A 25,356-nucleotide genomic window follows, 5' to 3' on the forward strand; every position below is an offset into this window, starting at 1 on the left:
GGGAACTCGCCTGAGGTTTAGTACTGCTTTTCATCCCCAAACCGATGGCCAAAGAGAACGAACGATTCAGGTGTTGGAGGACATGCTTCGAGCTTATGTTTTAGACTTCCAAGGCTCGTGGAGTCGTTACCTTCCGCTAGTTGAGTTTTCGTACAACAACAACTATCAGGCGACAATTGGTATGGCGCCGTATGAAGCTTATATGGACGGAAGTGTCGCTCTCCAGTTCACTAGGATGAAGCTGGTGAGAGCAAGTTGTTGAACCAGAGATGCTAGAGCAGACCACAAAAGCGGTTAAGAAGATCCAAGCTCGAATGAAGACATCACAAAGTCGTCAGAAAAACTACGCTGACAAGCGTAGTAGGCCTCTTGAGTTTGGAAGCAGGAGAGAAAGTTTTTCTGAAGATCTCACCCATGCGAGGAGTTATGAGGTTTGGGAAAAAAGGGAAGCTCAGTCCAAGGTATGCTGGACCTTTTGAGATCATTGAGCGTGTAGGCAAGACAGCTTATCGCTTGGCATTGCCGCCGTCTATGTCCAACCTTCACGATGTGTTTCACGTTTCCATGCTACGGAAGTACGTGTCAGACCTTTGCATATTCTGCAAGAGCAAGATGTTGAGATCTCTCCTGAAGTCAGATATGAAGAGCCAGCTGTAGCGATTCTTGATCGCAAGGATAAAGTTTTAAGGAGACCATTCCTTTGGTCAAGGTTTTGTGGAAGAGGCGTGTTGTAGAAGAAGTTACATTGGAGCTCGAGAGTGAGATGCAAAAGAAGTACCCCACTCTGTTTTAAGTTTCGAGGACGAAACTCTTTTAAGGGGGTAGGGATTGTAAAGGATAAACTTTTGAATCTCGCCGTTTGTAATTTACGGTTAATAAATGAGCTTTCGTGTGTTACAAGTAACTTCTTGAATGAATATGGACGTTGAAGTTTAGAGAGTTAATTTAAATTATTTTAAGGTAATGGAAAATCTCGGAATAAATAAAGGATTTATCGAGTTCGTCTCGAATAATAAATTATTTTCCGAGGAAATATGCCGGAATTTAATTTAAGAAATAAATTCTCAAGGACGAGAATTATTTCCGAGAAACCTTAAATATTTTTGAATTAATCGAGAACGAACGAGGAAAGTCTCGGTTTGAATAATTTAAATTAAAAGTTCGATCGAGTACGGGATTTAGTCACAAACTTTTGTGACAAGGACGTGATTGTAACGTTTTTGGAGCTATTTGAAAGTAAAAGCTTGAGTTGGGGCTGTTTTAAGAAGATGGAAAAAAAAGATTTATGATCAATTCTTTTTTTTCTCAACTTCTCTTATCTTCTTCTATTTCTACACTCTTCTTTTCTCTTCTTCACGTCATTCTTCTTCTTCTCTTCCTCACCCGCGCGAGCTCCAACACAAGCAGAGCAAAGGAAAAAAAATTTCAATCGGCAACGACCACCCAAGCCTTTTCTCTCCGGCCGCTCAACCCCCCAGCACCACTCCTTCTCTCTCTTCTTCTTCCTTGCTCGCGCTCGCCCAGCGCTCCATCATCGAGCCGCGCGCGCGCCTCGCGGAGGAGAAGAGTCGCCGTGGCCGCTGACCAATGAAGGACACCGGAAATCAAATGAGAACGTGCCGAGGAGATCGATTTCATAGCAAGCAAGGTGAGGAAATTTCTTCTCCGAAATCAATTTTGAAGTTTAGGGATTTGGAATTTGATTTGGGGATTTCGAATTCTATGATGATTTCTGAAGAATTGAGGGTGATTAGTTGTTATTTGAACTTGAGATTTTTGATTTGTGATGTTGATGATTTGATTGGAAGCTTGAACTCGGTTTTGGTTTGAGTTGCTTGACCGTGAGTTTCTGTGGCCGTGTGTTGTCTTGGCCGTGTGAATCTCTTTGGCTGTGATTTCTGAAATGTTGTGTTGTTGTTATTTAGTGTTTTCCGGAGTAAATTCTGAGCTCGGAAGTTGTTATGGACGTTTGATATTTGAGTTCTTGATGGAATTGTCGCGAATTTTAGCTTGGCCGTGTTTGTTGATTATTTTGGCCGTGAGAATGTTTTGGGCTCGTTTTGTGTGAGTTGTGTATTAGGTTGAATTTGTAGAATCATTTTGAGAGTTATTCAAGACTTGAGGCGTGACTCGTTGAGTTGTTTATGTGTCTTGGAAACGTTGGGTTGTTATGATTTGAGTTTGTAATTGATTTGGAAGATGGATTTGAATTTGAAATCGTTAGTTTGACCTGAGAATTTAGACTCGGATTTGGTTAACGTGATTTGGAGAAGTGACATGAGTTTTGGTTATTGTGATTTTGAGATTTGAGAATTTGGGTTTGAAATTGATAGTTTGTGATTTGAGATTTGATGATTCGTTCGGGCTCAGGTTTTTGGTTAGCTCGTTTTTGAGGTTGAAATGTGAACTTTATGACAAGTTTACGTGATTTGTTGACAAGGTTATGGATTTTGTGACAAGTTATATTGGATTTGAGAATTGTGTTAGTGGTTCGATTTCGGTTTCTAAGTCGAGTCGGGAGTTGGATGTTATAATTGACTCGATATTCGTTTTCTGAATTTCACAGCTCAGTCACAGATCAGGTCGAGACGAGCGAGAGCCGGCGGAACTAAACGCGTGGAAGCTGGAAAGTTAGAGAATTCATAACAGATTTTTAAAGCTCGATCTCACTCGTGAGTCGTTTATCGCTTTGTAGCGTTAGACTCGAGTCTTGATTTTGGATTTGAGATTTGTATTCAAGGATTATCAATTATTTAATTAAGAGATGTTCGAGAATTTAATTTTGGTTAATTCATTTAGAATTCTCGGTTTGTACTATTTTCGGATTATTTCTTTAATTTATTTAAGACTCGTTAAAATAAGGATTTGGATTTTATTTCGTACTCATTCTCTGGTACGAATTCGTACGAGTCTTGAATAAGTTTAAATTCCGAAAAGCCGGGAAATAAGTGAATTAAATTCTCGAACCCCTGAACCGACTCGCAATGAATCCCGATAACGAACCTTAAGCTTGTCTTCACCTTCCGGGTCATTGACTGATGAGATTTCAACTTTGGGTTTTAGTTTCTCGACGCTTCAGGACATGTTAACGCTTCGGGACGTGTAGAGTCTCGGGAAGCGTGAAAAACAAGGAAACTCCGGAAGTCAACAAATCTTCAGACGATCTTTTCCGGGTAAGTGTGGAGACTTAAGTCAACTACATACCAAGGGAATAACCCTGTTTACGTGCATTATTGCTTGTTAGTAAACAAGAATAGGAAAAGCTTTAAAATCGAATAATCTCAAAGATTAAGGCTTCGGCCGCTTTTCCTGAAAGCTTAGCGTGAGTTCGCTCAATAAGTTCAAACGTAAGATTTGTGAAACCCAGCCTCTGATATGTGATATAATTATTCCTTAGGATCTGTGATTGACCCGTTAGAACGGGGGAGACAGGAGAGCCATGTTTAACTCTCGAATTCAAATCGAGGGTAGAAGTACTGGGAGTCACATCCCGAGTCTTCAACCTAAAACACTAACGAGCATAAAAGGGAAATGAAATATCTTTCAGGATTTATCCTGAGTCGCTCTCCTGTAAGTAGCATAGGTGTGTACTCTGAGTGCAGCTGAGTACCTGAACCTTAAAGAATTGTTGTGTCGATGGTACCAAAATGAAATGGATCCTGACGGGCTATGAGGGCCTCGGGGATGGCGCTGAATACTCATTTATCGGGAAGTCGACCAAGAGTCGCACCCGATCTTGTTGCCAGGTTATGAAGACCTGAAGAATGCACCTTGACGGGCTATGAGGGCCTGGAGGTTGCGCCGACGTCGAATGAAGTTGGTACCATTAGTGGATCCCAGACTAACATTAAAACTCTTAGGCCACCGGACGACTACTGCTCGAAGTCTAAGGCTGGTCTCTTGTCGTTCTAGAGGTTATAGCGGGGGATGTGTGTAACCTTAAAGACGAAAAGTACTAGTTAGAGTATGCGCGCATCAGTCATGCTATAGATTTGTTAGATTTGCATCCATGCATTCTTATGTGCCTGTTTGCACGTCACATGTTATCACATGGCATTTAGTCGCTTTATTTTCTAAGTTAGACTCCCACTTGCTGAGTCAATCGACTCATAGTTTTATGACCCTTGGTAATGTAGAGAAGGGCAAGACGGCGATGTGAATAACATAACTGAGGACGAAGACCGGACGTGTATCTCTTGACCTTTGGGCTAGTGGAGACTCACTCGGGATCAACCTCTTCTATAGTTATAACTATATTTTGTTGAACCCCTTCCGTAAACTACGCTCCTAAAACTATCTCTTGTAATTATACGTAAACCCATGAGCGGTTATGTAAATATTTAGAGTCGTAGTGAGACTCAAAGTTTGAATTGAGAAAAACGAAAAATTTACCCAGGTTTTTATATAACGACTTATAATACTTATATGATATCGTATTACGTTTAACATAAGTATTATGATTATTCGATTCTATTTCTGTTGATATGAGATATATTGTTATATTGATGTTGAGACTTGTGACGTAACCCACCGTCGCGGATTGTGACAGTGGGCGTCTCGACTATCAGCGCCGTCCTCTCTCGGGTTGGATCTGATGAGGGCTGAGGGTCGTGAGTGTCCTCTTCTTGGGCCTGAAGGTGCTTGCCTTGTTGTTCCCCTAGAGTTGTGATGATTAGAGGGGCCAACTTGGTTTTGCATGGCATTGGGCGCTCACTCGTTGTCATCTAGGTGCTCGGGGTCAGTCTTGGAGTACGACTCTTCGTATTCGGACTATCCCATGAAAGTGAACCTCATGAGGATTCAACAACTCAAAAAAAAATCAGCAATGAGAGAGAGAGAGAGAGATTATTAAAAATGTAAATACATAAAATTGGTAATTATATTTGAGATTTATAAACAACTAGCCTACTTGTAGAGGAGACTTTTAAATTATAGTCAAACTATCTATTTATTTAGGGAAATAGTCCATATTTCTCATACTTCCAAAATTGCCATTGGTTTCATAAAACTTAGTTCTTATTTGTTTGTTAATTCCAAATTTTTTTCAGTTATTCATCATCGGATTTAAATCATAGAATCGTTCGCCAAATCGAAGACAAGTATTTTGCTTTTTCGAATGGTAAATAATATTCACTATCGAATGACCGGACTGTAAATATTATTTACCTTTAAAATTATCCTGCGATTGCAACCAGGATATTCGACGACTCATTTGGAATAGATGTTTAGGATCGTCGATTTTGTAGATGTTCTTCTATTGTTCTTATATCTTATGTTTGTCTAAGTTAGTCATTTAATCATTCGTAGTTTCTGTTTGTCTAGTGTAGTTGTTTAGGTTCTTTGGTTTCATAAAACTTCGTTCTTATTTGTTTGCTAATTCCAATTTTTTTCCGGTTATTAATCATCGGATTTGAATCATGGAATCGTGCGTCAAATCGGAGACAGGTATTTTGCTTTTTCGAATGGTAAATAATATTTACTATCGAATGGTCGGACTGTAAATATTATTTACCATTGAAGTTTCAGAGTTTCAGTTATGGTGTTCTATGCGTTAATCGAATTGGAAATAATATTTACCATATTTTATAGTTAATCTAACAGAGAATTGATCGTAGATGCGGGCTAGGGTTTCGATTATGGTGTTCTATGGGTTAATCAAATTGGAAATAATATTTACTTACCATTTTTACCAAGTCTGAGAACGGAGACGTCTTCGTCGGCTTCGGAAGTGGCAAAATCAGAAAATTGGTGGCAGAAAAGGAGGTCGGAGGCAATATCGGAGGATTGAATGATTCGAAATCGATGGAGAGTTCGGAGGGGATTGAAGGATTCGGAGTCGGAGGCGAAAATTTTGATATGTATTTGGTGAGAGGTAAGATAGAAATATGATATTGTTTGGTAGTGGGTTGGGCTAGCAACTAATTTAAGTGATAGTTGGCCTATAATTTTAAAGGAGGTGATCAATTTAGGCTAAATAGCTAATTTTATCCACAAGTCCTAACTCAAATCAACGGCATTAGCTTTGGTCCTCGTCAGTGGAAGCTAGTAAGAACTAAGCCTAAACTACGTTTTTACTAAAGCTTGTATAGACTGGAGTTTCCAACTAAGCAAATGTAATAACTCGAGGAAAAAGAGACTATGATTAACTAGAAAAGAATCTCAGTAACTTGGAAGTGTATATCATAATTACGAGGTTATGATGATAACCAGGGTAAACAATTCATTAAGATATTATATCTATAGAGTCCCAAGGAAAGCCTGTTGATCTGGAGATTGTTCAGACTGAGAATCGCCATCAGTCTTCTTGCTGAAGATGAGCTTTTGCTGGGGAAGCTGACCGTTGGAGAAGGCTGAGACTTCAGTGTCAACGAAAATGGTGTCCTCGTCTTTGAAGTCGCCTCTAAGGATGGCCTTGGCCAGCTCATTCTCCACGTTTTGTTGGATCACACGCTTTACGGGCCGAGCGCCATAATTCGGGTCGTAACCGAGGCTCCCAAGAAGCTGAACCGCCCCTTCGCTCACCTCAATCTTCATCTTACGGTCCGCAATCCGCTTTTGCACTCTCTCCAACTGTTACAAACCCAAACCATACAAACACCAAATCAGGGAAGAGAAAAAAATAGTAGTGTTGACTTAGATCAAGTTATAGGGTTTTCGTGGTAATTTTTGGGGGACTATATTCCATAAAATAGTCGGATTAGAATACTCTTTAACTGAAAAAACAGCTAAAGCACTACAAAGAGGGACCTTTTGTTATTTTGCTAATAAGACTAGCTGTGAGATTTTTGTAACCAACAACCTGAGATATTTCTCTACTCTGCTAATATAACTTTAAGTTGTGATATTTATCGACTCTGTTTATTTTGTGGCTTTAATCTCGCAATGCCTTTGATATTTTTCTATCTAGTGCACTCTAAATTTTGATTGTTTCTTTTTAAAAGGACTTCTTTCAATATTTTCCCAATATGGCTATCGTACGATAACACTCATGTAGCTAATATGTTAAATGTCTCTTGTTTTATTTTGTTTACCTGTAATCTGACGATGCTGTTGATCTGCTTGCGATCGAGGGGCTGGAAGACGATGTACTCATCAACACGGTTCATGAACTCGGGACGGAACACCGACCTTGCTGCGTCCATGACCCGTCTCTTTATGGTCTCGTAGGCCATCTCTTTCTCGTCCCCGCCGTCGGAGTTGAGGATGTACTGCGAGCCCACATTGGAGGTCATGATGATCACAGTGTTGGTGAAGCTCACAGTCCGGCCCTGAGAGTCGGTGACCCGGCCGTCGTCCAGGATCTGGAGGAACACATTGAACACGTCCGAGTGAGCCTTCTCGATCTCATCGAATAGGATCACCGCATACGGCCTCCTCCGCACAGTCTCCGTCAGCTGACCGCCCTCCTCGTACCTAAACATCCTCAAAATGTTAGATTTCCCTTGACCTTAATCATTCTTCAATCGAAGCCGAGTTTTTCCCTAGAGAATGCGCATTTCATTGGAATTGTATAACAGTTTCTCTTTTGAAACCTCTATAACGTATAATCCAAACATTTTGAATTTGACTTGAGTAATCAGTGGTATTGCACAGTGATCTTTTACAATCTAGCTACTTCAATTAATGGCATAATTTCCTATTCAAAAGGTTAACTATTAAGAAAATTTTATTAGATGGAGTTTAATCTCAGTTAACTGAATTTATTTATTTTTTTGGTTCTATTCTATATACCCAAATTTTCCTGGGGAGTGTAATATTTCAAAAACGATTGGAACATTTTTCGGTTAAAGAATAAATTAGAACTATATTCGTACCCGACGTAGCCGGGGGGAGCCCCGATGAGCCTGGACACAGAGTGCTTCTCCATGTACTCGCTCATGTCGATCCTCACAAGAGCCTCCTCAGTGTTGAACATATACGAGGCCAGGGCCTTGGCCAGCTCGGTCTTCCCAACCCCGGTGGGCCCCATGAACATGAAGCTGGCGATGGGCCTGTGTGGGTCTGACAGGCCTGCCCGTGACCGCTGGATGGCTTCGGCCACCGCCGTCACCGCGGGGTCTTGGCCCACGACCCGCCTGTGGAGCTCTTCCTCCAAGTGCAGGAGCTTCTCTCTCTCTGACTGCTGAAGCTTCGAGACGGGGATCCCGGTCCACTTGCTGACAATCTCGGCGATGTCACTCCCCACCACTTCCTCTCTTAGCATGGATTTTCCGGATTTCATGTACTCATCGAGTTCTTTCTCGGCCCCCGAGAGTTGGCGCTGCAGAGAGTTCAGACTACCGTACTTCAGTTCGGCTGCACGGTTCAGATCGTACTCTCTCTCTGCTTGTTGGATCTCAATGTTTACCCTGTCAATCTGTACCCACCAAAATAATTATATATCAGTTACCAGATCAAACCAAGGATTAAAAATGGCCAATGTTTCACTGAAAAACCGTTTTCGGTGGATATCGACCAGCGGGTGAAAGAGAGTTAAACGATTTAATTTATTTCATAGTTGAAAAAATATTGTCTAAATCTTCTAAAAACCAACAAATCTGGAGATTTTTTTTATTTTATTTTTTTTATGTTTTTCTATAGAAAGTGAAAATAAAAAAAAATGAAAAAAATCAGCATTATAAATTTCCGTCACCATTCTCATTAGCCGCCAGAACTTCGATAAAAATGGAACTGGCCAAACATTGGCAACCTGCATTTTAATCACTAGCCAAACTTATGCATTGAGATTAGTTGCATATTTAAGGGTGTTTGGTACCTCTTCTTTGATAGACTGAAGGCGAGTCATGACAGACTTTTCGTGCTCCCACTGCTCGTTCAACTGAGCTTGTTTCTCCTTCAACAGAGATAGCTCGGAGTCAAGACGGCTCAGCCTGTCCTTGGAGGCTTTGTCAGTATCATTGGCTAGGGACAACTTTTCCATCTCCATTTTAAGCACTGAACGGTTGATCTCATCGAGAGCAGTGGGTTTCGAAGTGATTTCCATTTTCAGCTTCGCAGCCGCTTCGTCAACTAGGTCGATGGCTGAAAAAGAACGTGTGTGTTAGAACTGCACATATAATAAATCCAAGGACTAAAATTAGAATAATTCGATAGGTAGGTACCTTTGTCTGGCAAAAACCTTCCACTGATGTAGCGGTCTGATAAAATGGCAGCCTCCACGAGGGCACTATCAGATATACGGACTCCGTGATGGAGCTCGTACCTCTCACGCAAACCACGGAGTATCGAAATTGTGTCTTCAACTGAAGGTTGACCAACATAAACTTGCTGAAAACGGCGCTCCAGCGCAGGATCTTTCTCGAGGTATTTCCGATATTCGTCAAGCGTTGTTGCACCAATACACCTTAGCTCTCCTCTGCCAAGCATCGGCTTCAACAGATTTCCTGCATCCATTGCACCATTTGTGGCACCTGAAAAAGGAAATACAGGCTTGTAAGTGTAATCCAGGTTTTATGGCATTGGAAGAAAAAATCAGTATTATAGAGGAAGATAGAACAAATCATTGGTACCTGCACCAACTACTGTGTGAATCTCATCAATAAAGAGGACAATCTGGCCATCTGAGTCCATTACTTCCTTGAGAACTGCCTTTAGCCTATCCTCAAACTCTCCCCGATATTTCGCCCCCGCAATCAGAGCTCCCATGTCAAGGGATATCAGCTGCAAAAAAATATACATTGTAACTATGTCAAGACTGCGCTATAAAAACGTCAATACAAACATAAGCTTATTGAAGTGTTTGAATAGTATTACACACCTTCCGGTTCATCAAAGCTTGTGGTACATCACCTTGCACGATTCTTTGAGCAAGCCTGCAGGAGAAGAGAGCTGGATATACTTCAGTAAAAAAATTCAAGGAATCCAAAAGGCCTATTTTCAAATCTGTTGCCAAGGAGGCTAGAGAACTTACCCCTCAGAAATTGCGGTTTTACCAACACCTGGCTCACCAATTAGCACGGGATTGTTCTTGGTTCTTCTTGAGAGAATCTGGATGCATCTGCGTATTTCATCGTCTCTTCCGATCACCGGGTCAAGCTTCCCTTCTCTCGCCATGGCCGTCAAGTCTTTTCCGTATTTTTCCAAGGCTTCATATTTCCCTTCAGGATCTGCAGCAAAGTCAAAATTCAATTCCCGTCTCAATATTAAGGATAATAACACCATAAAACGCTTTAACCTCAGTTCAGTTACTGACGACCTAAATAATATATATTAACAATGCCCTACTTAAAAAATAAAGGAACAAACTTTAACCTTGATCGATTACTGATTGGCGTCCCCTTATGGACTCAACTGCAGATTTCAAACTCTGCACCGAGACCTGAAATTCCTTCAAAAGTTGCCTCCCGAACCGCTGGTCCTCCGGTAAACCAAGAACCAAATGCTCTACCGACACAAACGAGTCTCCATATTCTTTCTTGTAATCCCTGGCTCGCTGAATTAGGGCTTCTAAATCACGCCCGAGCATAGTTCCAGCACTTTCACCCAAGACCTAGAACAATTTAAACATAAACAAGGTTAAACTTAAACCAGACTTTAGCTTCACTGCCCCAATAAAAGAGTATATACACAGGATTGGGCTAATTTGGGGTTTCCTAGTTCTTCTAACTCGCAGAGCTAGCAAAATCCCAGTTCTGCATCTTTAAACTAGTTCTTGTTGCAAAATATATGGCTGTTACTTTCTAACTTAAAAATAATATATACTGGCACAACAAACAGCCTAAAAAACACATCAACAAATAATCGAAGACAAACTCAATATCACCTTCGGTTGGCGTTGAATGAACTTATCCGTGGCTTCCAGAAGCCGAGTATTATCTACCCCAACTTTGGAAAAAATCCGGCGAGCGAGACCGTTCTTCTGCTCCAACAAAGCCTTCAATAAATGCTCGGTCTCAACAATCTGATGCTTGTTCTCCTTCGCCACCTCTGGCGAAGAAACTATAGCTTGCCACGCCATCTCCGTGAATTCTTGTTGCGTTATCTATAACACACGACCAAAATTAAATAAAAAACAAGAAGAATCATGACGGATCAATTCCCAATCTACTTACTTTTCCAGCCGAGGAAGCACATCGAATAGCGAATCGCCTCGGACTGTGATAAATCCTCGGAAAACTAGTCGAAAACGCAGCCGTTTGAGAATATCTCAGAGAGTTCAACGAAGCCGACTTGACGGAGAGTCGTTGGCGAGCGAAAGCAAAGGATTTCGAAGAAGAAGACGAATGAGTCGAATTCGGAAGACGAAGACAAATGGAATTAAATGACGCCGTCGCGGAAGCCATTGCAGTCGCAGGGGATTAGAGCTCTTGTATGATTCTACCTACGAATGTATCTATATAGGTGTAGAGTGTATCTATACCAAAAGGGGTTTGCTTGCTTGGGAATTGGAGAAACTCAGTGTATCTATGTAAGAGCTTTTCTAAGAAACCGTTTCTGTTTGTATACAATTATTATCAGTAATTATTCTATAAGAAGAAAAGGAAGAAGCGAAAGGTTAGCTAATTATAGATATGCATGTTTCGGAATGGAATGGGATGGAAGGTGAGAGAAGAGACGAGAGTGTTCTTGAGAAGCCCGGAGTCGGAGTTTAGCGGTTTGGCTTATTCCGGTTTCACAACTCAGTTCACAGTCACACACGTGGCTTTACTTGTATCGTTAGTGAGACTCAGATACCCATCATGCGATTTATGAATTATAATAATCCGTAACATGGTTAATGGTTAATAAGAGGTCATGCCTCTTCAACTTTAAACCTGGTTCCGCCACGTGACGACGTCAAACAGCGATACGTGACGGGTTTTTTTTTTTTTTTTTTGTCATTTGCCTATCAATTTTTTTTGTTTGCCTTTTGATTACCGATTTTTTTTTTTTTTGTCTTCTGCCTTTTGTCTTTCGATTTTTTTTCTTTTGCTTTTTTTGTCAAAGGATGACAATTTGACCCGTTACTCGCGTTCTGACCCGTTACCCGATTTATTCGGGTCGGGTAATACCCGTTCTTTTTGGATAAACGGGTAATACCCGTTAAGATTTTCCTGACCTTTAATTTTTTTCCCTCTCTTATCAATATATTTTGTATATATTTTTATTTCAACTTGAATCCTGGTGCCGCCAGGCGGTGACACGTGGAGGCCATTTTTTTTCCTTCCGATTTTGATTTTTTTTCCCTTCCGATTTTGATTTTTTTTCCCTTCGAATTTTGATTTTTTTCTCCTTCAAAACATCAATATATTTTGTATAATTTTTTTTATGTATATTATAATCATAATTACTAATACTTTATTATACTATATCAATTACATACATTATCCTTTATTTTTTTCCCGAGCTTTAATTTTTTTTCCCTCTCTCATCAATATATTTTGTATATCATTTTATTTATATTATTTTCTTTTTTCTCCCTCTTTCATCAATATATTTTGTATAATTTTTTATGTATATTATAATTACATTTACTAATACTATATCAATAACATATATTATAATTTTTTTCCGACCTTTAATTTTTTTCTCTCTCTCATCAATATATTTTGTATATATTTTTATAAAAAAATTGGCTACTTAAGCCACCTAAACTATAGGAATTGTAAATTAGACAACTTTTAGTAAATACTTTGTAAATAGCTAACTTGCATACGTGGCAGCATATTAACTACCTTTTTTTATATGTTTGATTGGATTAAATAAGTCTTTTATTAATCTGTTAATAAGTTAACTTGGCTATTTACAAGAAATTAACGAAATGTGGGTTATATCTCAATTCACTATAACCGTGTGGCTATATAACTTAATAACCCTATTTTTATTTCAACTTGAATCATGGTGCCGTCAGGCGGCGACACGTGGAGACCACTTTTTTTCCTTCCGATTTTGATTTTTTTTTCCTTTCCGATTTTGATTTTTTTTCCCTTCCGATTTTGATTTTTTTTTTTTTTTTGCCTTTCAATTTTGATTTTTTTCTCATTCCAAACATCAATATATTTTGTATAATTTTTTTTATGTATATTATAATCATAGTTACTAACACTATATTATACTATATCAATAACATACATTATCCTTTATTTTTTTTCCCGAGTTTTAATTTTTTTACCTCTCTCATCAATATATTTTCTATATCTTTTTATTTATATTATTTTCTTTTTTCTCCCTCTTTCATCAATATATTTTGTATAATTTTTTTATGTATATTATAATCATAGTTACTAATACTATAATATAGTATACCAATAACATACATTATTTTGAGTATATGTTATTATATAGAGATTCGTAACTAACTATGTCATTTTAAACATGTGATTTTTTATTTAGCTTAAGTTTGAAAATTTTTAGGGATATAACCAAATGGCTTATGTGGCAATAATTAATGTCTGATTTGCCCTTATTTATTAACAAACTCGTCACTTTCTCTCTCTTATTTTTTTTCAAATAATTTTTTTTGCATCAAAACTTCAAAAATTCGTATCTTTTGCATACGAACTCGAAATTGAGTGATTTCAGATCCTACAAATTCGTGGCGTCGAGATCTTAGAAAAATAGATCTATTTTATTTGTTGAAAAATTATGTTTAATGCATCATATTTACATTTCCATTTATTTTTTTGATAATTTCAAAAAATTTCAGTTATTTCTATATTTAAGGTAGTAATGTGATTTTTCTACATCTATGATATTAAACATGATTTTTCATCAGACACAATGGATCTATTTTTGAAGATCTTGGCGTCACGAATCCGTAGGATTCTGGAATCACTCAACTTCGAGTTCATATGAGATAGATATGGTTTTTAGAAGTTTTTATGTAAAAAAAAAAGTGTAAGAAAAAAGTATGAGAGGGAAAATGACAAATTTGTTAATAAATAAGGGCAAATCAGGCCTTAATTATTACCAGATAAAGTTGTTGGGTACTTCCCTAAAAGTTGTGAAACGTAGGCTAAAAACAAATTTCATAATTTCATTTTGGCTATTTCGCTACACTGCCCTATTGTATATCTATAACATAGTTAATAAGGAGCAACTCCTCCCCACATGCATCCTAGGGCCGTCACGTGGCCCCGCCTAACAGTGAGACGTGACCGTTTTTTTTTTTTGCCTTCTTTTTTTCTTTAGCCTTCAAATTTTTTTTTCATCTTTCATCAATATATTTTGTATAATTTTTTTTATGTATATTAATTTTTTTTCCTCTCTCTCTCTTATCAATATATTTTGTATAATTTTTTTTAATGTATATTATATTTAATACAATTAAAAGTCTTCAACTTACTCTATTTTACTTATTTTTCTTTTTCACTTTAAAAAAAAATATATCGCTAACTCACGCATCGCGCGTTTTTTAAACTAGTAATAGTAATAAATGAAAAAGGAGTACCTCACTTTTCACGTTTATTCAAATTTATACCCTAATATTTGTAATTCCTTACTTTTATCCTGCCTATAAGTCAACTCTAAAGATGAAATCATACATTACCCTTAGTTTATGAATAAAATTTCTAAGGGCCGCGTCCTAAGAAGACGCCGCTGTGCACGTTAACCTTACCTACAAGGAACCTCCGTCTGTGCCCCACGAGACGATGTACTTCACCAACGAAGAGGCCAAGCAAGTTGTGCATTCGCACAATGACGCGACAGTGCTCAAAGCCCAAGTGGCTAATGTTGTCGGTCGTTTTCGGAAAACCCAAAACGCCGAGAAGACGCGCCGCTCAAGGGGCCGATGGTTAGGCCGGATGTCCTAAAGAGCGGCAAGCCTAGGCAAGCCCTCGCGCCGAGACTCTCGATCCTTCGAGTCGAGCTTCGGTCCTCGACTCGAGTCGTTCTCCTAAAGTCGAGCTTCGCTCCTTGAGTCGAATCGTTCTCCTCGAGTCGAGTTTCGTTCCTCGGACAGAACCACGAGATATTTTTCTCGAGTCGAGCCCCGGGTCGGTCTCTTCAAGTTGAGCATCGCTCCTCGAGTCACGCTCCTCAAATCAAACCCCGCTCGTCGAATAAATACTTTCGTATTTCGCGCGACAAGCGCAATATTCGATGCCTAAAACGGTCCAACGGGCCCGATAGAACAAAGGCCGCGAACGCCCACGAAAAAGCAGCCAGGTGCGCGCCGCGCCTGGCTAGGGTCGCACCGCGCGTAGAGCGACGCATCCCGCGCGCCGTGCACAGGCGCGCGCCCCTAGTCCCACATGGACGATAAATGACCCTCCTAAGGCCCTCAAACACCTATAAATATCCCCTCTCATTGAGGGGAAAGCCATCTTATTCATTCTTATCGATACGCTCGAATTCTCACTCTCCTCTGCTTCTCTAGATGTCACTTCTGGCCTAAAGCGCTTCTACTAGTTTCTTCCGTTCTCAGAGGTTCTGAGGCACTCTCGGGGACTCCCGGACATTGCTCCCTTTAATCGAACGTCTCCTAGTGCTCAGGCACGCTCCTAGGGATCTCCACTGAGAATCCCCTATGCGTCTAACACGCCAGACACATCCGCAGTCTCCGGAGTTCTGAGACGTCGCCGAGGATTCCTCCGCGCTCCGTCTCCTTCGTCGAGGACGCCTCTCCCCCAGGCTCCGCGCCTCACTCTGTGTCTCACACGCCTTGAACTACGTTCTGACCTGATCCCACACACGGGTACTGTTGTCGGTCGTTTTCGGAAAACCCGAGACGCCGGAAAGGTACGTCGCTTAAAGGGTCGATGGTCAGGCCGGAGGTCCTGAAGAGCAGCAAGCCTCCAAACCCTCATCCAAACTCTTGACTCCTTGAGTCGAGCTTAGCCCCCCGAGTTGAGACTTGAGTCGGTTCCTCGAGTCGAGCCTCGTTCTTCGAGATGAGCCTTGAGTCGGTCTCCTCGGGTCGAGCTTCGCTTCTTGAGTTGAGCCTCGAGTCGGTCTCCTCGAGTCGAGCATCAACTCGAGTCCTACCCGTCAAACAAACATTTGTGTCATAACCCAAAATACCATGCCCACAATAGCTCAACGGGCCCGGAAGCGAGACGATCACGAAAAGCCCGCAGAAACGAAGCCCAGCGCGCGCCGCGCCGGCAGGGCCGCGCGCCTCGCATTGAGCAGCGTTGCCCGCGCGCCGCGCCCGGTCAAGCCCGCGCCGCGCGCTGAGCGACGCAGATCCTGCGCCGCGGGTTGTGCGCCGCGCGTTGTGCACCACTGCCTCTTGTGCGCCTCCTCTTGAAAAGGGGCGCGTTCCTAGACCCACATGGACGCCAAAGGACCCCCTTAGGGTCCCCAAACACCTATATAAACCCCCTCCCATTGAGGGGAAAGTGATCTCTTCATCTCTTATCGACACGCTCGATTTCTTACTCTTCTCTGCTTCTTTTGATGCCATTTTTGGCCTGAAGCAGTCTCTCTACTCTCTCTCTCGTTCTCAGAGGTTCCGAAGCACTCACGGGAACTTCCCGGACGTCGCTCCCTCTGACCGAGCGTTCTCCGAGGTTCCGAGACGCTGCCGAGGACTCCTCGCGCCCCGTCTCCTTCGTCGAGTACGCTTCTCCACCAAGGTTTTACGCATCATACTGCGTCTTACACGCCTGAACTACGTTCTGACCTGATCCCACGCACGGGTACGTAGGCAGCCGACAGCCAAGGCACGGTCACTCCTCCTCCTCACCCCTACCTCTCCCGAGAGGCGGGTTGATCGGAGAAAACCCTAGCTCGAGACTATCGAGTTCACATTCTTGGCCCGGGTGCGATCACTTGGTCCGGCCTTGGATCGAACCGCCCGAGGTTTTAAATAGTTGTTCATTTTTGTGCGACAACATTTTGGCGCTAGAAGGAGGGGACTTCCCGACCTGTTCAGCCCGAAATCCCTTCTATCCATCTTCTTCTTTTCTTCTGTGAACTCAACTTTCTCGAACTTGAGAAACGATGAGTAGCCAACCACCCGTACGTTCTGAGGGCATGAACAACCCCGAAAACGTCACGGGGACCAAAAAGTACTTCTTGCGCTCCCAAGCTCATGGTGACGAAGAGTCGCTCCACGAAGAAAGCTCGACCCGCTCACCATCTCCATCTCCTGATAGCAGGGACAACCGCATCATGGAGTTAGAGGAGAGTATCCGCCGACTGAAGGCGAGGAACGCAAGGTACTATAGCCGACTGGCTGCGAAGCAACCTCTGCGTGACACGGTAATCCCCAACGGGGATCCTGAGAACCTCAACGAGGAAAGCCGCGACCGCGACCCTGATTACGAGGGTACTGGTGAGTCGGAGGATATCTAGACTTCTCTCACGAAGGACGGGGGACTCCCCGCCGTGTTTGAAACCGGTCCATCGAATCCCTTACCCCGAACAGGCGATGCGCTGGCAGCTTCTCAAGAGGGGAATTCCCGACGTTCAGCTCTCGACCGACTAGGTCCGAGGGAGAATGTTGTGGAAAGTCAGGGCACGCGGAGAGCGCGCCGTCGCAGACGAAGCCTGCGCCTCCGTACGACCAGCCCTGACCTTAGGGACCGCCTCACTGCTCAACGCATTGGGCGTGGCAACGATCCGAGAGAGTGGCTAAGCTCTAGGCCCAACGTCCCACTGGCAGCCCCAACTAACGGGAACCGCTGCGCAGGTCAAGGGTCTAACGAGAGGCTACAGGTAACTCCTTCTGAACAAGGGGTTACTCCAACGACCGGTCTCGATGTGGTCACTATGATCCATAATCTTCGGAATGAGGTGCGAGATCTCCGAGATACGGAGTAGGTGGAAGCATCTATGGGGTCGTTGAGGAGAACTCCTCGCCTTTCACGGCTCAGATATTGGCTGAGGTTTGTACGGGGAATTTCAAACTCCCGAACCTCACTCCCTATGATGGAAAAGTAGATCCCGCTTACCACATCCAGCACTATGAAACCTGGATGACGATGCAGGATGTTTTTCCTGGTGCCATATGCCAAGGTCTTAGTTTATCCCTCGCCGGACCCGATTTCGAGTGGTTCAAGAACTTAAGGCTAGGAAGCATCCACTCGTTCAAAGACCTGAAGGACATGTTCCTAGCACGGTTCGCTACGTCTATGGTCCAAAAGAAGACCAAGATGTACCTGTGGTCAATCAGGCAAGAGTGATGTGATCCCACGTGCGAAGGAACAAAGGCGCTTCATCGAGCCTATTCCTAATTCAAGAGTACAAGACTTCAACAAAGAGTTTCATGGTTTGAACAAAGCTGAATGGAAGAAATATAAAGCTAGAGCAAAAAGCGACACAAGAAGAAAACCCAACCACGAGGCCAAGGGCGGCGCAAATAAAGGAAAGCTTATTCACGTCATTTTAAGCAGTTTGAGCTATTTATTTGTTATTTTCGTAGTTAAAAATAATAGATGAAGTTAGAGTCTTTTTAAAGTGTTTTTGGGCTTTAGTTATGCTTAATGAAGCCCATATGTGTTAGGTATTAAGTTAGGCTTTTAATTTTAATGTTATCAGGCCCAAATAATGTTTTGTAGGCCCATTTAAACTAGGGCAACAATGTACTCCGAATTTGCTTTGTATTTACCTATTTAAAGGAGGTTTCAAGCTGAATGAAAGTATCCAGATTTTAATAAAAAAAATATGAGAGTCTTCTCTTGAGTTCTTATGAACTTTTATCGAACTTATCAAGACTAGTCTTGTGGCGTTCAAACCCGACTCATCAGACGGTCTTTCGCAACCGTTCGTGGCGTCATTCGATCCACCTTCGTTCCTAAATTGTAGACGATCTGTCGCTGTGCTATTGGGGTATCGGGTCTCGGAGCAAGTCAAGTTAAACACTTTTCTGTGAGGATTTCATTCTCTCTTTAGTTCGTTTAGAACTACTCGGGATTCTTACAAAGCGGTGCGTGCAAGAGTTCGAGACCGACTCATCAGGCGGCCATTCACATCCGTCCGTGGCGTCATTCGATCCACCTTCGTTCCTAAATTGTAGACGATCCGTCGCTGTGCTATTGGGGTATCGGGTCTCGGAGCTTTGTCGGCCGAGGTTCATATCAAAGAGAGTGGCGAGTCTCTTAGACAATACCTCGCCCGATTCACTGAAGTGTCAAACAAGGTCGACCGCTTTGACGACAGTGACACAATCGCCGCTATCATAGAAGGCTTGCGCACAAGTGACTTCCTCAAGTCAGTCGTCGGCCGTGTCCCTTCGACCATGGCCGAGTTAATGACTCGAGCTAAGACCTTCATGGGAGTCGAAGATTACCTCGACGGCCGTAAGAGCAACAATCAAAGCTCTCGCCGCCGAGAAGAACCTAGCCACGAGCAAGGCGAACCCCGTAAAAGACGAAACAAGGGAAATCAGGTTTCTAATAACCAACCCAGTGTACCCCAGAAGCCGCGACTTGCGGAAAACTTCAAAGGGTACTCGTCGTTCACACCATTGAACACGGCGCCGGAACGGATTCTGGCTCTGGCACGTGACAAGTTCACGCCCCCGGCTCCAATGAAAAAGGATCCCGTAACTCGCGATCGATCCAGATATTGTGAGTTCCATCGGGAATACGGTCATTTGACCTCGGAATGCTACAACCTTAAAAGGCAAATCGAAGCTTTGATCTAACGGGGTGAGCTGAAAGAGTTCGTGTTACGCATGATTAGCGATGTAGGCCCCACCACGAACAGACAACAGTCTGGTCAGAGAGGAGGAACAGCCGCTGCTGCTGACCGAACCACGGCAACTGCCAACGCCAATCCACAACTCCACGTGGTAACCACCATATTGGGAGGTCCACAAGATGGAGATTCAGCCCGAAAACGGAAGAAATTCCTTAGGGCCATGGCTCAGGAAGACGCTACTATGCACGTCAACTTTACATATGAAGAACCTCCGTCCGTGCCTCACGAGACGATGTATTTCACCAATGAAGAGGCCAAGCGAGTTGTGCATCCGCACAATGACGCGATCGTGCTCAAAGCCCAAGTGGCCAATAACCTGGTGAAAAGGGTTCTCATCGATAACGGCAGCGCTGCCGACATAATTTTCAAGTCCGCCCTAGAGCGCATGAAGCTCGGGGGGCTGCGCCCGACTCCGACCCAAACGCCATTGTTTGGGTTCACTGGAGAAAAGGTTATGACCGAGGGCATCATCGACCTGCCGGTCACCTTTGGGACCCCCGGAGGAATTGAGGCCGTTCACATGGTCCCATTCCTAGTGGTCAACCAGGAGTCGCCCTATAACTTAATCATTGGGCGACCCACGTTGAACCGTCTAAGGGCAATCACTTCCACGTACCACCTGCTGGTGAAATTCCCCACCGAAGAGGGAATTGGCATTATGGCTGGAGACCAATCCCAAGCCAGAATATGCTACGTGCAAGGAGTTGATGGCAAATCCGCGGGAAAAGCGGTCAACACAATCTTCCAACTGGAAGACGATTACCCATGCAACCCAAGGGATGCAAGGAAGTTCGGAGAGCTTGACCCCCGGGATGAAATCGAAAGACTCAAGGTGGAAACCTCCGATGATCTTGTGCCAATCGTCCTGGACGAATCTAAGCCTGATCAGGTTGTAAAGGTCGGCACCCGACTTCCACTCGCCATCAAAACTCAGCTTACTGCCTTCCTCATGGAGTTCAAGGATGTTTTCGCATGGACTCATGCGGACATGCCCGGAATAGATCCCGAGGTAATGGTGCACCGATTGAACGACGACCCAAAGGTCGCCTAAAAAGTGCAGGCTAGACGAACGTTCAACCCAGAACGATACCTGGCCATAAATGAAGAGGTCGAGAAACTCCTCACCGCAAACTTCATTCGAGAGGCTAAATATCCCAAGTGGGTCACCAACGTGGTAATGGTGAAAAAGCCTAACGGGAAGTGGCGAATTTGTATAGACTACAAAGATCTTAACAAAGCCTGCCCTAAAGACTGCTTTCCACTCCCGCGTATCGAACAATTGGTGGACGCCACGGCCGGCCATGAACTTCTAAGTTTCATGGACGCCTGTTCAGGCTACAACCAAATTCGAATGCACGGGCCCGATCAAATTAAGACGACCTTTGTCACCGATCGAGGTCTCTATTGTTACAAGGTCATGCCTTTCGGCCTTAAGAGCGCGGGAGCAACATACCAGCAGCGCTTGGTGAATCGGATCTTCGCCGATCAAATCGGCAAGACAATGGAAGTCTACGTGGACGACATGCTCGTTAAAAGCCTACTGGCAACGAATCACGTACACGACCTAAGGGAGATGTTCACAATCCTCCGCCGATATAAAATGAAGCTCAACCCCAACAAATGCGTGTTCGGGTTGAATCCGGAAAATTCCTCGGATACATCGTCAGCCGACGAGGCATAGAGGCGAATCCAGAAAAAATCAAGGCACTCCTTGACATGAAGTCGCCAAGACGAGTCAAAGAGGTGCAAAGCCTGACTGGTCGGATTGCCGCTCTGACACGCTTCGTGTCTAAAGCCACCGACAAGTGTCAACCGTTCTTCAAAGCTCTAAAGAAGACAGACGGCTTTGAGTGGACGGGCGAATGCGAAAGTGCCTTCCAGGAAATGAAGGCTTACTTTGGGTCCCCACCATTCCTCTCTAAACCAAGAGAAGGCGAGACGCTATACGTATATCTCGCCGTCTCTGAAAGAGTTGTAAGTGCTGTCCTTGTCCGCGAAGAAGACAAGGTCCAACGGCCGGTCTACTACGTGAGCAAAGCCTTACTTGACGCGGAAACGCGCTACACCGAGATAGAGAAACTTTCTCTGGCTCTCGTAACAGCGGCTAGGAAGCTACGGCCGTACTTCCAAGCTCACCCAATCGCGGTGTGAACTGAGCATCCGATCGGTAAAGCTCTTCAAAAGGGAACATCGACTCGCATGGCGATCTGGTCCCAAGAATTAAGCGAGTACGGGATTGAGTTCCACCCAAGGACGGCTATAAAGGGGCAGGCCTTAGCCGACTTCGTGGCAGAATTCTCCTATACTCCCGATATGGGAAGAGCGGAAGCTGACCTAAACGATGATGCGTTAACTCGGAAAAGGAAGGTAGACCCAACGGGTCCCATCTGGGAGCTATACGTAGATGGAGCATCTAATGCTCGGGGGGCTGGCACCGGAATAATCTTGATTAACCCCGACGGGGAAAAGCTGCGATACGCCCTCCACTACGGCTTCCAAGCCTCCAACAATAAAGCCGAATACGAGGCGCTCATTGTAGGGATAGAGCTAGCTCAGAAGCTCGGCTCCCGTAACCTGCGAATACACTGCGACTCGCAGTTGATCGTAAACCAGGTAAATGGAGATTACACCGCCAAGGAACCTAATATGGTTGCGTACCTGGCTAAGACGAACTCCAAACTCGATGCCTTCTCTTGGTTCGAGATTCACCAAATCCCGAGAGAACAAAATTCGGAGGCTGACGCACTTGCTCGCCTTGGATCTGGCATCGACGAAGACGGATTGGGGACCGTACCCATTGAATTCCTCCCACGGCCATCCGTCTCCCGAGACGAAATCGGGACCATAGAGGTGGCATCTCAGCCCACTTGGATGGACTCAATTATCGAGTTTCTGCGAAGAGGGGAACTCCCCGAAGACCGCAAAGAAGCCGATAAGCTGAGGGCCTTAGCATCCAAATACACGCTCCATGAGGGCGTGCTCTACAAGCGCGGTTACTCAAAACCGCTGCTCCGGTGCCTCGATAGCGTTGAGTCGACCAAGGTCCTCCGCGAAATTCATGAGGGGATCTGCGGGAACCACGCCGCTGGAACTTCCCTTGCACTCAAAGCGCTTAAGCAATGCTATTTCTGGCCTACCATGAAGTGAGATGCTTGCGAATGGGCAAGGCATTGCGACAAATGCCAGCACTTCGTGGAAATTCCGCGACAGCCTCCGACCCCATTAAGCAGCATCGTTGTCCCACGTCCCCTTGCTAAGTGGGGCGTGGACATCATTGGTAAGCTCCCTAGAGCGCCAAGGCAATACGAGTATGCCATTATCACCATCGACTACTTCACTAAGTGGGTAGAGGCCGAGCCGCTTGCCAGAATAACTGAAGCAAACACGACAAACTTCATCTGGAAAAGCATCATATGCAGGCACGGTATCCCCGCCTCGATTGTGACCGACAACGGAGCACAATTCGACAACGCGCGAGTAAGAGATATCTGCGATCAACTGAAGATCAGCAAGACCTTCTCCTCGCCGCGTCACCCTCAGGCCAACGGCCAAGTCGAGGCAGTCAACAAGACTATCAAGAGCAACTTGAAGAAGAAGCTCGAAGACAAGAAAGGCGCCTGGGCCGAGGAATTGCCATTCGTCCTATGGGCGTATAGGACAACCGCGCGAAACACCACCGGCGAAACGCCATTCTCCCTCGCGTACGAGATCGAAGCTGTGGTTCCAATCGAAATAGAGATACCCACATTCCGAGTCGATACGTTCGACGAAGCGGACAACGACGAGGCCATGCGCCTTGAGTTGGATCTGATCGATGAAAAGAGAGCGGAAGCATTCAGACGCCTCGCCGCACAGAAGCGCAAGGTCGAAAGATACTACAACTCCAAGATCAAAAGGCGAACCTTTGTCGTCGGAAGCCTCATACTCAGGCGAGTGTTCCAGAACACGCAAGTCCAAGGCGCCGGCGTCTTAGGCCCGAACTGGGAAAGTCCTTATAGAGTCCGCAAAGTCATTCACGACGGGACATACTACATCGAGCACACGGACGGAACTCCGATTCGCCACCCATGGAACGCGGAGCGCTTGAGGCAGTACTACCAGTAGCTAGCGTTTCCCGCATTTTTATCGCTTTTATTTCCCATTTTCAATAAGGCCTACGAGCCAATGTTTTAGGATTTTAATTTTCTCGCAAGTTTTTCGCAAAAGTAATAAAACTCGAGTTTTCCGTTTCAAATTTCGTTTTGTGCAAGTTTTTTGGTTATCGAAAATTAACTTATAACCCAAAAACTTGGGGGGGCTAGCAATGGTAAGGAAACCCGGAAACCCTCAAAAGAACACGCTCCACCAAAAAACATAAGACGCCTACATGGCGCACGTAAGATGCCTACGTGGCGCAACCTAAGACGCCTACATGGCGCACCCTAAGACGCCTACATGGCGCACCTAAGACGCCTACATGGCGCACTTAAGACGCCTACATGGCGCACTAAGACGCCTACATGGCGCAACCTAAGACGCCTACATGGCGCACCCAAGACGCCTACATGGCGCACCCAAGACGCCTACATGGCGCAACCTAAGACGCCTACATGGCGCACCCAAGACGCCTACATGGCGCACGTAAGACGCCTACATGGCGCAACCTAAGACGCCTACATGGCGCAACCTAAGACGCCTACATGGCGCACGTAAGACGCCTACGTGGCGCAACCTAAGACGCCTACATGGCGCACCCTAAGACGCCTACATGGCGCACTTAAGCGCACTAAGACGCCTACATGGCGCACGTAAGACGCCTACATGGCGCAGCCTAAGACGCCTACATGGCGCAACCTAAGACGCCTACATGGCGCACGTAAGACGCCTACATGGCGCACGTAAGATGCCTACGTGGCGCAACCTAAGACGCCTACATGGCGCACCCTAAGACGCCTACATGGCGCAACCTAAGACGCCCACGTGGCGCACCTAAGACGCCTACATGGCGCAACTAAGACGCCTACATGGCGCACATAAGACGCCTACATGGCGCAACCAGGACGCCTACCTGGCGCGACCTGAGACGTCTACGTGGCACAATCCAGCACACGTAAGGCACCCGCGTAAGCATGGCCGACTCGCAGTTGAAAAAACTTAAGAACGCACACCATCCAAGTAACTGGCGCGTCTGAAAAGGTATCCTGCTGACACAAACACTTGCCTATCTAAACACGCCATAAGAAGTGAATGCGCGAAAACGTTCATAAAAATAAAGTAATGTCTCACAAAAGAAAAGGGCAACTGCCCCAAAACCCTAGAAAGCATGCGCTAAGACAAGTGCGCTGAAAGGGAAAAATCCTATTAAGCAAGCGCTAAAACAAGTGCGTTGAATGGAAAAACCTAAAAAAGAAAGCGTGCGTTAAACACTTGCGCGAGAAGAATAAAGAAAAAAAATGTCACTCGGCGGGATCTTCGCCTACCGGATCAGCTCCGTCGAGTGGTGGGAACAACGAGTCGAAGAAGTAGAAGGTGACCCCCCGAGAAACATTCTCGGTAGCCGTGGCATCCCGACACTCCACCGCCGCCACATGTCTTGCCTCCTCGACTCCGACATCAAAGTCGTCTTGAAGGTCGGACACAAGCTGTTCCGCCGCGGCTTTCTCCTCGGTGACCCGAGCCACCTCCTCCGCCAAGGAGTCACGCTCGCGCTCCGCTCGAATACGGGCACGACTCCAACTGGCCCTGGAGAATGCCAACTTCTTCTATGCACGACTCCAACTGGCGTCGAAGGTCCCGCGCCTCGCTCCG

At 44.6% G+C, this 25,356-nt stretch overlaps 1 protein-coding gene and 1 long non-coding RNA gene across 2 annotated transcripts; one reads left to right on the forward strand and one right to left on the reverse strand.

Annotated features, from left to right (window-relative positions):
- The first annotated feature begins 1,318 nt into the window (after window positions 1–1,318).
- On the forward strand, window positions 1,319–2,884 carry LOC149407879 (uncharacterized). The gene is made up of 2 exons (XR_016301565.1): window positions 1,319–1,648; window positions 2,567–2,884. It is a non-coding gene; the product is annotated as an uncharacterized LOC149407879 (long non-coding RNA).
- A 3,237-nt stretch (window positions 2,885–6,121) lies between these two features.
- CLPB3 (casein lytic proteinase B3) lies at window positions 6,122–11,636 on the reverse strand. The gene is made up of 11 exons (XM_089615930.1): window positions 11,052–11,636; window positions 10,763–10,981; window positions 10,252–10,489; window positions 9,911–10,106; window positions 9,758–9,812; window positions 9,510–9,660; window positions 9,102–9,410; window positions 8,756–9,021; window positions 7,815–8,356; window positions 7,032–7,413; window positions 6,122–6,570 (listed from the first exon to the last, which is right to left on the reverse strand). Exons 1-11 carry the CDS (start codon window positions 11,280–11,282, stop codon window positions 6,238–6,240), a joined length of 2,922 nt encoding a protein of 973 aa, XP_089472056.1. The 5' UTR covers window positions 11,283–11,636; the 3' UTR covers window positions 6,122–6,237.
- Between the last annotated feature and the right edge of the window lie 13,720 nt (window positions 11,637–25,356).

Source organism: Urtica dioica, chromosome 1, assembly GCF_054948205.1.
Source record: "Urtica dioica subsp. dioica isolate 48M chromosome 1, U.dioica_male_clone48M_v1_H2, whole genome shotgun sequence".
NCBI classification, from domain to species: Eukaryota; Viridiplantae; Streptophyta; class Magnoliopsida; order Rosales; family Urticaceae; genus Urtica; species Urtica dioica.